The sequence below is a fragment of the Seriola dumerili genome, unplaced genomic scaffold, assembly GCF_002260705.1.
Source record: "Seriola dumerili isolate Sdu_G_001 unplaced genomic scaffold, Sdu_1.0 BDQW01001298.1, whole genome shotgun sequence".
Lineage (NCBI taxonomy): Eukaryota > Metazoa > Chordata > Actinopteri > Carangiformes > Carangidae > Seriola > Seriola dumerili.
In genome coordinates, this window is record NW_019175553.1 from 229,169 (window position 1) to 242,380 (window position 13,212).

Genomic DNA, 13,212 nt, shown 5'->3' on the forward strand with positions numbered 1-13,212 from the left:
TTATTCTCCAATATTGCAGGACCTCAGATCAGAGGAATAAATCACAAGCCAAGGCTCAAACTTTTGAATCCAGGGATTAAAAAAGTACTCAAGTGTAAATCCATCAAAGAGAAACTGTTAAATTTTATGACGTTCATAAAATTTTGAGATGAAAACAAGAAGAGGAGGAATAAAAAACACATGATTCATGTGATAAATAATATCTACACATATTTATAGCAGCTGATTTAATGATTGGAGGCTGATGTTCACGGGGAGGATTTGGCGCCATCTTCTGTGTGAGACTTTTAATCAAAAAAATCAAAATCAAAAATAATTGCTAACACCTTTAAACAATAACTTTGCGTCTATTTAAATGTATTACTATATTTTAAATATCCATGGTGACTAATAACTGAAATAACTATAATAACTGAAGAACTAATCATTTAGCTTTTTAAAGAAATACTATATTTTTATATTCATAATTAATAGTTATAAATAGTAACATAATTTCATAATAAAACAATATTTTTTATAACAAATAAGCATTTTAATAGAATTTTTATTTTAATATTATACAGTATTATAGTAACTAATAACCAGAATTAAATTAAAGAGAAAATAAGTTAAAATATTAAATCAAATTTTTAAAATAAAAGATATATCCATGATAACTAATAATTATAACTAATCACTTCATAAACTATAATTGAAATGAACAACAAATACTATGTTTTAATATCTAATATTGATACATAGTAACATCATAATCTATATTTGAAAAATAAATCAGCACTTTTATAGGAATTACAAATTTGAAAAATACAACTCATTAAATAAAAACATTTAAATCAAACACACTTTTCTATGCCTGTCATTATTAATATAGCTAAACAGTTTACTAGGTTAAACTTGTTTTTTTTCATAAATAAATGACAAAGTTGTAAATTGTGAATTTTGACATTTTATTTTACATGGTGTGCAGATACAGTAGCTGAACTTCTTTAAAAATTTCACTTTCCCCTTTAAACCCTCTTCAATCACAGGTTTCGATTATTAATTATAACAGATGGGAATTTAATTGCTGTGATTATGAGTCAGTGATTCAGCTGCATCACAAATCACCAAACAACCACATCTGGTGTCATTTGGGAGGCCCAACCGTGAACTGACTGAACTCTCTTGATTCTCAGGTCATATGTCACATAAAAACACTGAAGGAAGGGAAGTAACATGGAAACAAAACAACATAACAAACAGGTGATTTATCAGTTGTTACAGAGCATTTCAGCTTCATTAATTACACTGGCATCTGGCAACAATGAAAATGAGTTACCAAACACACACGAGCTCATGTGACATCATGTTTTCACACATAAATATTATATCTCACATGTCAAATGCTGTTTACACGTGTTCACTGTGATGTGTTTTCCCTTGTGTCAACATCATGTGAATTTCTCACATGTGAAATGATGTTTCACGTGTAATTACAGCTGCAGCAACATGGAGGAGAAGAAATGGAAACTCTTAACAACTCTATCTGCTGATGAAGAGCATGTGATGCGATCAAAAGCTCCAAAACAGCAACTAAATGGACCGTGTGGTGAGCTTGTTATTTCCATTATCGATTAGTCGTCTGATTATTAAGATTTCTTCTATAAAATGTGAGGAAATAGTGTAAAATTACTAAAGATATTCAGTTTACAGTGACATAAAACTGAGAAAATCACTCACACAAGCAGTATGTGAACTCTTATAACACGTTATAATGTAATTATAAGGGTTTATTAATGTATTTGTCAACAACTATAACTCCTCCTGCGAGCACACACGAGTGGCTGCTGATACAAACAGATAAAACAAATATATTTTATAGAAGTTATAATTGCAGACAAATACTGCGCATTAATAAACACTTACAGTCTCATCACAGCTACATTATATTGTGTTATAGAGCATTTATTAAACATTTGTATACTGCTCATGAATGCTAAATAGTGAGGGTTGAAATAACACGATTACATAGTTAACATAATATAAAACTAATACATTAGATTTTAGATTTAATGTTTCTTCTTCCTGAAACATTCAGACATGTTTTGTGGGTGTATATTCACGCTGTAGCAGTATTTTAGTCAGATAAACTACAACTTTTCCATGTTTAATTTAGATTATTGTGACCAAATAAACTGTCTTGCCTTTTTGTTCTCGTGTCAAATCTAACGTGAAAAACTGTCGACCTCCGACACGGTCACCAGCGCTCTGCAGGTGCAGCGGCAGATCGCCTGCAGCCGCCTCGCTCCTCCTAATCACAGCAAAAACACTGTCCAGGAATGTCACGGCTTTCAAATAGAAATACATGTGCAGACAGAAAAATCCCCCCTTTGCAAAAAAAAAAAAAAACACATGATAATACACATACAGTACAAGAAATATTGCGATCCTGCTCCCCACATACCACTAGATTTGTCACAGCAGCCAATAAAACAGCTACTTTATAGGGTTCATTAGCAGTGTAGGACATCTGGGGCCCGTTTGGTGTCTTTGCTTGGCTGCAACAATCCTCAACCTTCACCCTACTTATATTAAAACCTTATTTATACCATATAAAACGATTTAATGCATAATTCCATATAAAGCATTAAAATTACAGCGCTTAGAAACATTCAATCCATCATTCAGATTTAAAAACAACTTATTTTAGAACATGCAGATGAAACATGGCTCGCTTTTTCTTTTTTTTCTCTCTCTCTCTCTCTAGAAAGTGTGCGAAAAACGTGTTGCACATGGAATCTGCATTGCTCAGAGAGAATCCACACGTTAGGAACAAGCTGTCCGGAGTAATTTCCCTCCGAGAGATGGGGAAGAAAATCGCGGCCTCATGACGGCCAGCGTTTCAGTTTCAACATTTCTTTGTGAATAACGTGACGACCTCACTCCGCTCAGTGTTTCTGCTGCGGCTCAGGCCCGGAGCCAAGAAACCTCCGGTCTGTGTCTGACGCTCGCTGTCGTCGGCTCATTACACCAGTTCTGGGGCCAGATTTTCATTGGTGGGAGTGCGTGGGTGGGGTGGGGGGGAAACATGAGAGTCCATTAGGGATGTCCCGTCTCTCGTGGCGATACAGTAATTCACGCATAAATTTCACAGCTATCATCATCATCATCATCATCATCATCATCATCATCATCATCATCATCATAGTTGTCTTCGTCTTCGTCATTGCATTGGCCCTGCACTACAGTGGTCATCAAGAGAGCGAAGTTACAGAGTGAGGGATGCTTTCAAACATACATTATTGCACAATCCAGTGAGTGTACACAGCTGCGAACTCTGGCATACTTTAACCACAGACACACACACACACACACACACACACACTCTCTCTGTAACGTTGACTGGCCTGTTCTGTGTGTGTGAGCAGACTCTTTCAGTGTCTCAGTGCATCATGAAGGAATAAAAGCTGGACGATTCGGAGCTTGTAGGTAGTACGTTATCATTTCCCGCTTTTTTTTTTTTTACAGATAGATTTTTTTATTTTTTAAAACACTGATTATTATTATTTTGAACCTGAATTTATTTCCCCAGATCTAAAAGTTGTCGGTTGTTGTTGTCCTGCTCAGAGAAGAGCAACGATTACAGAAAATAACTGGGGAGAAAATGTAAATAGGCTGTTAATTATATATTATTAAACAATACATGGTTAAATTATATAGTATTGAGCTCTGATTCAATTATATTTTCACACAGATTTTTGAATTATCGATATTGTAAATACACATTTCACAAGTTTATTATAATCAGAATAAATAACTAAATTAAAAAAACAACCACATACGAACATTAATTGTACTGTGGCCACTAAGATCTTGATTCGGATTTGATGCCATTAACTTCTAGTAACTGGATCCCTCCGTCTCCAGTGAAATTTGTCTGATTCAAAATCCGTCATTTGTATAGAGCTAGCTACGTGGTAAGAAATCCTACTGTGCATAAATTATGTTTTCAGACTTTGAGGAATTCTAAACTTGTTGCATTGGCGTGAAAAAGCGTCAACGTCTTTGGTTGGATTTGATCGGAAAACGTTTTGGTTTTAAGGTTCAGTGACGACCGTTTTCATTTTGGTCAATTTAACGGTTTGCGGTGATTTTCAGCGACAGACTCAGTAGCGAAACAACGATGGTGACCGCCTTGTTTTACATTCTGCTGAATCAGACGTTCTCAAGGAGGAGGACGATTTGCCCCCTAGTGGTTTTGGTTTTTGTTTTCCGTGTTTTTAAATCTTGCAGCTGACGTCAGGTCTGGTGTCTTCCTCAGGACACGTGATCTTCTGAGTTACGTGTCTGATATTTGAATCTCTTATATTTGTGATAACCAAAGATGTGTCTCCCTCTCTCCTTGTCTGCAGATGCAACAAGGAGCTCAAAGGAACCAGAAAACTCTCCCGCTCCCAGAACCTCTTTGGCGTCACAACCAGACTCTACAGATCCTGGTCCACAGATCCGGGTTCAGACGGATCTGGAGCAGCCTGACAGTCTACAGGTTCTGGTCCAGCCAGTGGATGAAGTTGTTCATGCTCCTCTGTCCAACGCTGGACATCATCGGCAGGAACGCGAACACCATGCAGCCGTGAAACCCGTCGTCGTAGTGATCACTGGTCACCGTGACGCCGGCGTCCTGCAGGCGCTTCGCATACATGAGCCCGTCGTCCCTCAGCACGTCGAACTCACACGTCATCACGTACGCTTTCGGCGTCTTACCCAGAACCCCTTGCTCCGCCAGCAGCGGCGCCGCCCTCACATCCACCAGCGCCGGCACCTCGCCCACCACCCCTGGCGATCCCGTCTCTTTAAGAACCGGCCGGAAGTGTTTCTTGCGCTCACCTGAGAGCAAAGAGGTCCAGTCCAGTCTGGAGCGGGTGTCGGCGCCGATGGCCGGCTGGTCCAGGGAGCTGTGGTTGTTGGCGAGCAGGAGGGGCTCCAGGGAGGCGTCGGCGCCCAGGTACTGCAGCCAGAAACGAGCCATGACGGGCCGGTAGAGGATGGGCACGGCCTGGTTCTGCTGGTAGGACGGGGTGTAGAAGTCGAGGGCCTGCAGCACCGGGTAGATCAACGCCTGGGCCTTGAACCTCGCGCTCAGACTGTCGTCAGAGCTCAGCTGCGGATACAGGAGGGAGGCACAAATCAGCTGATGTGTACGGTGGCCCTGAGGGCTCAAACACATGCAAACACGCTGCAAATTCAGAAAACATCTTCATCAGTTTGACAACACATGCTGCAAAGTGTTTCCGGTTCTCTGCTGCCACGAAGGCGCAATTGAATCAAGGCAAATGATGTTTGTTTGTTTTACTGAGACAGACTGGAATCATTCAGTGTGTTACTTTGATAAAGGAAGTGTAGAAACGTGTGTTCTGACCTCAGGTGTGTGTGTTAAGACTCGTATCTGTCTTCGTGTAAGATGCTGTATGAGATCTGCATATCGTGAGATGTGCGTTTGTTTCGTTTACCTCCTGAGCCACGGCAGCGGCCAGGTTCCCCCCGGCGCTGTCCCCGGACACACACACCCTCCCCGGATCGATGCTGTAGCGCTCCAAAACCTGAGCGGACAGGAAGGCCCGGGATGCTGCCAGCGCATCGTGGTACTGGTCTGGGAACACCGCCTCCGGAGCCAGACGGTAACTATAGCAACAAGACAATATTGTCATGCATCATACTTTAAAAGCCCCAGCCCTGGCAGCAGTGATGTGTTAGCACTGACACTAACGCTGAGACATTTAGTTGATTCACCCATTAGTGAGAATTAATCACCAAAAATTCTGATAATTAATTAATCACTTAAGTAATTAATGAATCCATTCTCTGCTTCCTGCCTCTTCAATCTTGGAGATAATCAGAGAAATGTCGGCTAACAGCAGCTTCGGTCTGAACTTTCCTTCCTCTAAATGAATGAGTTTGTTTTAATGTGACAGAACTCACTCTACAGACATCACGACAGCATCCAGATCCTCCGCCATCTTCCGGCAAAGACGGTCATAGGATCGCATTCCTGTGAAGCAAGTGAACTCAGTGTGAGTGATACTGACGTTTCACATACAACAATGAAGGTTTTGTTCTTATATTTACTCACGTTCTTATTATTATCAACCCCAGAACTTTTAAATGTAAGAGTCAGGTTGGTTTAATCTGACCTGGGGTGTCACAGTAAAATATATTCATCTAAACTCGACTGAAGCCGATGAACATTTTTCCTGCAGAAAACAGAAAAGTCAACGATTCAGTTTTTCAGAGTTTTAAAAACCAGCACTCACGGCCGCTGCCGAGGGCCCACCCTCCACCGTGGAAGTATATGACCCCTCTCTTCAGCTTCTTCCCGCCCTTTGGCTGGAAGACCCTGGTGGGCACGCCGCCCAGCGCGGAGTCGGTCACGAGCACGGCGGGGCAGGAGCGAGCCTCGATCACCTCCACCCAGGACACCACCTGGTTCAACAGGTGGACGCGATGGCACACGCCCAGCGCGTGAGCCACGTCACTCTGGAAACACAAACACACACAAACACAAACACGCCAATTATCACCTGAGCTGAACGGACACTGTTCTGATTCCTGCAGCAGGTGAATTTAACTCCGAGGTCAAGAAAGATGTTTCAATCAAAACTTTATTGATAGAAAATGTCTTAAGGTGAAGAGCACGGATGTTTCACCCTCAAACTTGTACTATCTTAATATTTCGCAGTTTGAAAGTTAGAGGTGATCTCTCACCTGAAGCCTCTCCCTGTCAGTGTCAGTGTGATGACTGAAAAACAACAAGGTGGAGAAGAAACAAGCCCAGAGCTGTAGGCTGAGACTCAGCAGGGCGGGAAAACCTGTCCTATACATTGAGTGTGTGTGAAAACTTGTTGCTCTGCATTGGCGCATTAGATTATAAGATTTAGGTGTGTGTGTGTGTGTGTGTGTGTGTGTGTGTGTGTGTGTGTGAACTGCCGGTGCAAAGTTTAAGAGGAGCTTAAGTTTAATCTAACATGTTACATACGGCTCTGTCGTAACAGCACAAGGCCGACGGTGCAGGTGCAGGTTAAAGTGCGTTCAGCAGCAGGGTCAAAGGTCATTTGCTTGTTATTCTGACCACCTGAGATCTATGTCATTCTGTTCTATGTGAATCTCTCTCACTACACTCTACTCTCATCTCTTAATCTGTTCTATTCTCTTGTGTAATATCTCTGACCCCTCACTACATCCATCAGTATCCTCTGATTTTATCACAATAAATTATAAAAGTGGGCTTTAGTATAGTAGTAGTAGTAGTAGTATTAGTGTAGTATTTAGTTAAGTAAAGAAGAGTACAGTGGGCTATGGTATAATACAGTATATTACAGTAAAGTACAGTAGAATATCACAGGCTATAGTATTGTGCAGTGCAGTAAAGTATACATAGTGAGCTTTAGTGTAGTAGAGTAAATTATAGTATAGTTTAGTATAGTATAAGTATTAGTATTGTTGAGTAAAGTAATTATAAAGTAGTAGTTATATAGTAAAGTAGTTATATATAGTTAGCTATAGAACAGCTAAGTATAATGTAGTATAGTATAGTATAGTATGGTATAGTGTAGTATAGTACAGAGTAGTACAGTGGAGTTAAGAAAAGTTTAGTACAGTATAGTAAAGTATAGTATAGTATAGTATGGAATAGTAAAGTATAGTGTAGTATAGTACAGTATAGTATAGTAAAGTATAGTTTAGTATAGTATGGAATAGTAAAGTATAGTGTAGTATAGTACAGTATAGTATAGTAAAGTATAGTTTAGTATAGTATGGAATAGTAAAGTATAGTGTAGTATAGTACAGTATAGTAAAGTATAGTTTAGTATAGTATGGAATAGTAAAGTATAGAGTAGTATAGCATTGTATATTCTCAAATGTGCTACTCTATTTTTTCTGTTTTATTCTACTGTGTTTTCTATTGAATAACTTCCCTCTCTGCTCCATGTTATGCTCTTCTAACACTGTGATACAGCATTACTGTTATTGCCTGTGACCTACGGTTTCATACTACTACTATTTACAGAATATGCTGACAGGTATTTGTAACACACCTTTGTCTCTCCTCTGTTTTCTAACCCTCGGCTCCATCTCATGAATAAACGGATATTCCCGCTACATCTCTCTGCTGCTTTCAGCTGTAAAGACGCTGTTTTTCTAGAACTTTCTCTGACAGCTCTCTCTGTCTTCCCTCGCATCAACCTGTCCACCTCTGCTCTCCTGTCTCCTGCATCACTCGGCTCTCACCGCCTGCATGAAGCTCCGGAACAGCGCGTCTAGCAGCATCAGCTTCCACGGCTCGCTCACGCCGCTCGGTAGCGGCAGGTAGACGTAGTAGGCGGCCGCCGACAGCAGCACGGCTCCGGCCAAACGGAGCCTCATCGCGGCGGACTTGTACCTGCCTGCTGGATCCTACCGTTCATACGTGATTATCCTCCCACAGGTCCCGGGCGGTCGGTGGCTCCGCGAGGGATCGACGAAACACGGATGAATGACCCCGATTTCAAAATAAAAGACGGGTTTTAGGTTTGCGGTCGATTTCATAGCGCTGCTGGCAAACGACCAGCGTGCGAAAACATTCTTATTTTGAAATTTCGTTCCAGGAAGTGGAGTAAGCCTTGCGTAATGTGGTTGCTGACGGGAAATGTAGTCCTTTAGATAATAATAATTAAAAACAATGTATAGTATATGATCTTATATTATATTATATTATTTCATTTTATTTTATTCTATTTTATAATGTATTATGTTATGTTATGTTATGTTATGTTATGTTATGTTATGTTATGTTATGTTATGTTATGAATTTTGAAATTTAATATGAGGGTTTAAAAAGCAGATAACAACACTGTGGCTGTGGTATTTATTATGCATGTGTGTGATCTTTAACAATGAAAAATATGAAACAAATCTAGTCAAGCACATAGTCCGATTTCCCTGCACTCAAGCAATCAAGCATTACTTTACTGTAAATTAAGTGATGGTCATCTGAGTTTATTCTACTATCTTCTGGATAGTTACTGAACCAAATACTTTAAGCTATGTTAATAGTCTTGAACAAAAAACCCACCATGTTCTGTCAAGTGGGTGGAATAACACACAGTTGAAGCTGAAGCAGATACTTGTACTCTTTCCTACTTTATTCAAATATCTCCTGGGTTGGGCTCATCTGACTATTCACAACAACCTTTTTACTTCTCATTAGATTCCAACGGTCAAATAAAAATCTGAAAGACTTGTGCCAACCTTTTGCAGTGCAACTGTCCTGTCAGATAATTGGCCACACCTGTCTTCAACTACTCACACCTGTGTTAAACAGGGAAGTAAGAGTGGACATCTTATAAAGAGCTCCAGAGGGACCTCAGTGACTTATTGTTTTAGGCTGGTTCAGTTGTGTGGTTTGGTAGGAGCTGATAGAAGTTATTTTGCTGCTTCACTGGCCTATATCTGTGGCCAAAGCCATGGGGTTTCTCTTAAGGTAAGTGTATGGTTTTTGGTTTTTTGTGTTTGGTTTTGTGTTCAACTCTTTATTAAAGCATATAGTGACTAGGATGTCTTCTTTCTCCAGATGGTTGCTGCTGACCTTGCTAGCTGTAGGAAGACATCAAGCAAATGGTGAGTTTTTATCTAAGATGTGAAACTAATTAAGTGGTTGTATGCATGGATTAAAATGTTTGCTTAACAGCTTACAGCATTGGATCTGTTGAGAAGCATGGAGGCTCGAATACAAATGAGGTAAGTAGCTACAGCACACAAATAATTCTGTTACCAGTTTAAAGCTGAATCACAGGAATCAAATGACTAATCTGTGCCAGGAATCAGATATTTATCAAGTTATTCTCATCAGCCACTACCTCCACAACCACAGGTACCCCAGCAGCCTGGTTACCTTCCCCAGCTGCCTCTGCAACCACAGGTACCCCAGCAGCCCCAACAGCCTAAGCAGCCACAGGTACCTCCACAACCACAGGTACCCCAGCAGCCTGGTTACCTTCCCCAGCTGCCTCTGCAACCACAGGTACCCCAGCAGCCCCAACAACCTAAGCAGCCACAGGTTTCCCAGCAGCCTAAGCAGCCCCAGCTGCCTCCACAACCACAGGTACCCCAGCAGCCCAGTTACCTGCCTCAGCTGCTTCCACAACCACAGGTACCCCAGCAGCCCAGTTACCTGCTTCCACAACCACAGGTACCCCAGCAGCCCAGCTCACCAGCCCAGCAGCCTAAACAACCGCAGGTACCTCAGCAGCCTGGCTACCCTCCCCAGCAGCCTCCACAACCGCAGGTACCTCAGCAGCCTAATCAGTCACAGGTACCCCAGCAGCCTGGCTACCTGCCCCAGGTTCCCCAGCAGCCCCAATGGCCTAAACAGCCACAAGTATCTCCACAGGTACCTCAGCAGCCCAGCTCCCCTGCCCAGCAGCCTGAGCAGCCTAAACAACCACAGGTTCCCCAGCAACCCGGTTACCCTCCCCAGCAGCCTCCACAACTACAGGTACCCCAGCAACCCCAACAGCCTAAACAGCCCCAGCTGCTTCCCCAACCACAGGTACCCCAGCAACCTGACTACTTGCCCCAACAGCCTAATTGGCCACAGGTACCTCCCCAACCACAGCTACCTCAGCAGCCTGGCTACCCACCCCAGGTTCCCCAGCAGCCTAATCGGCCACAGGTACCTCAGCAGCCTGGCTATCTGCCCCAGGTTCCCCAGCAGCCCAGTCACCCTTCCCAACAACCACAGGTACCTAAGCAACCTGGCTACTTGCCCCAGCAGCCCAGCTACCCACCCAAGCAGCTGCAGGTACCCCAAAAGCCACACGTACCCCAGCAGCCTAATCAGCTACAGGTACCTCAGCAGCCTGGCTACCCGCCCCGGGTTCCCCAGCAGCCTAATCTGCCACAGGTAACTCAGCAGCCTAATCAACCACAGGTACCTCAGCAGCCTGGCTACCCACTCCAGGTTCCCCATCAGCCTAATCGACCACAGGTACCGCAGTATCCTGGCTACCTGCCCCAGCAGCCTGGCTACCCACCCAAGCAGCTGCAGGTACCCCAAAAGCTGCACGTACCTCAGCAACCCAGGTACCTACCTCAGCACCCTAGCTATCTGCCCAAGCAGCCTCAGGTACCTCAGCACCTTAGCTACCAGCCACAGCAGCCCAGCTACCCACCCAAGCAACCCCAGTGGCTATCAGTATCCCAGCAGTCTAAGCATCTGCAGGTACCCCCACAACCACAGGTACCTCAGCAGCCTGGCTTCCAGCAGCCTGGCTTCCAGCAGCCTGGCTTCCAGCAGCCTGGCTTCCAGCAGCCTGGCTTCCAGCAGCCCGGCTTCCAGCAGCCCGGCTTCCAGCCTCAGCAGCCCGGCTTCCAGCAGCCCGGCTTCCAGCCTCAGCAGCCCAGCTATCCACCCATGTGGCCCCAGCACTCCCAGGCTTCCAGTTACCCTCCCAAGCGGTCCCAGGTGCCCCAGCAGCCTGGCTACAGGCCCCAACAGCCAAAGCAGCCCCAACTGGCTTTCCACCTGCCTCAGCAGCCTAGCTACATGCGTGAGATGCCCAACATACAACGCTCCCTGCCCAATCAGACACAAGTTCTTAAACGTCTCTTTCAAAAACAGCGGCTGTAGGTGCCCAAGCAGCTTCAGATCAGTTCCTCATCTCAGCAGTTTGAAGTTTCTGAACAGCAACATCAATGTTTATCCTACTTCTGTCCACGAAATTGGTGCCTGAATGTTTTCAAATGGTAAGCTGTGATCACTGGCACCCCCCCCCCCCCCAAGAGAGCTGAGAAATTTATTGTAATTTTTTTTTTTTTTTTTTCTCCCCTCCTTCCCCCAGTTACAGCACTACTGCATTTTAAAGTAACACCTGGTTTGGCTGTGGACTTCAATCAATCTAGAGGATCATTGGGCAGGGTATGTACTTTATCAGCAACTGAATGATTCAAGTTTTGAAATTTCCTTTTAATCAACTTTTTTTTTTTTTTTTTTTTCCTGTTTTTAGGCACCACAACACTGAAGATGTTTCATGCTGCTTTCATCTGAACTACTGTATTTTTGACTTGTCAAACTGAAATAAAGTAACCTTGTCATGTCGTCTACATTGCTTGACAATGTTTTTATTTTTTAGAAAACTTGCACTTGTAGCTGAAAGGAGTTTCAGGTTTGACTCAAATGGTTTTAAAATGCACCTGCCATTTGTCAACTTGTCTGACAGAGGGACTGAGATGCATCAGGTTAGCAATTAATGCAGGTTTCATACCTGTTTGAGGGTGTAATTGTATTGCTCAAGGATGCAGTGGTCTTCAGGAACTCTTAATGTTTTCCAATGGGCACTCTTATCCTGCTGCAAGTGTTACATACTGAGAAGTTGACATTTCCTATCATATGTTCAGCTAGTGTGTTGCTTTAGCTGGCTAAAGGGCAGTGGATAAATAAGCAAAATGTGGGTCTTGGGTCTGTGCAGAACTCTACTGCTGCACATCCTGCTGCCTCTGTGGTGGTTAATGGCTGATTCAAAAATGCATACAGGTAGTGACTAGGAAAAAAGCTTAATGCCAAAATGGGCTCTTTATGAGCTAGCATGACTGTGGACTAAAGGAAGAGCTACAACTGTACCACTAAACAGTCAAACATTTCCCACATTTAAGTTTTGTGTACTTTGTAATCTCAGTGCTCTAAATTGTTAGACATAACTGCTCACAACAGGATATGAGCTTTTGTTTTACTTTTTTAGGACAGAGGTAGAACTTGGTAAAATGGCAACATCTGCTGGACACTAATTGTGTTTGAGGAACACTATGTGCTCTAATTTAAAATTAAGTTTAGAATATCAAAAATTTAACTACCTTTTTTGTTTAATTTCACATCAATTGAGAAGTCTTAAGTTGGAAACTTGTCTTCATTTATGAATATAATTGGATTTTTACACCTAATTTATGAACATAAAACCTATTTTAATCCCATATTTATGGAAGTAAAACCAACTTGTATCAATGTTTCAATATAAACCCCTTTTTGTTCCTTAATTATGAATATAAACGTTTCTATCCCTTTTGGACATCCTCACCACTAGAGGGAGCGCTTCTATAGAGCACAAGCATTACACAGGGGCTGAAGAAGGAATGAAATGATTGGCTACTTATTGCGCCAATCGGATGACAAAACGTTGACGTGTCAGCCAATCACATAAATAC

The 13,212-nt window shown here is 42.7% G+C and overlaps 1 protein-coding gene across 1 annotated transcript; it reads right to left on the reverse strand.

The window, feature by feature from the left end:
• Positions 1-3,502: 3,502 nt before the first annotated feature.
• Positions 3,503-8,651, reverse strand: nceh1 (neutral cholesterol ester hydrolase 1). The gene is made up of 5 exons (XM_022767760.1): positions 8,266-8,651; positions 6,291-6,513; positions 5,959-6,028; positions 5,490-5,661; positions 3,503-5,140 (listed from the first exon to the last, which is right to left on the reverse strand). The coding sequence occupies exons 1-5, from the start codon at positions 8,398-8,400 to the stop codon at positions 4,520-4,522; spliced, it is 1,221 nt and encodes a 406-aa protein (XP_022623481.1). The 5' UTR covers positions 8,401-8,651; the 3' UTR covers positions 3,503-4,519.
• Between the last annotated feature and the right edge of the window lie 4,561 nt (positions 8,652-13,212).

What these genes read in the sequence shown, in the direction of transcription:
- nceh1 (XM_022767760.1), bottom strand. Translation starts at nt 8,400, where the DNA reads ATGAGGCTCCGTTTGGCCGGAGCCGTGCTGCTGTCGGCGGCCGCCTAC. An exon ending in GTGGGCCCTCGGCAGCGGCC is followed by an intron (nt 6,029 to 6,290) that starts GTGAGTGCTGGT and finishes CTTGCTTCACAG; the next exon opens with GAATGCGATCCTATGACCGT. An exon ending in GCTGTCGTGATGTCTGTAGA is followed by an intron (nt 5,662 to 5,958) that starts GTGAGTTCTGTC and finishes TTGTTGCTATAG; the next exon opens with TTACCGTCTGGCTCCGGAGG.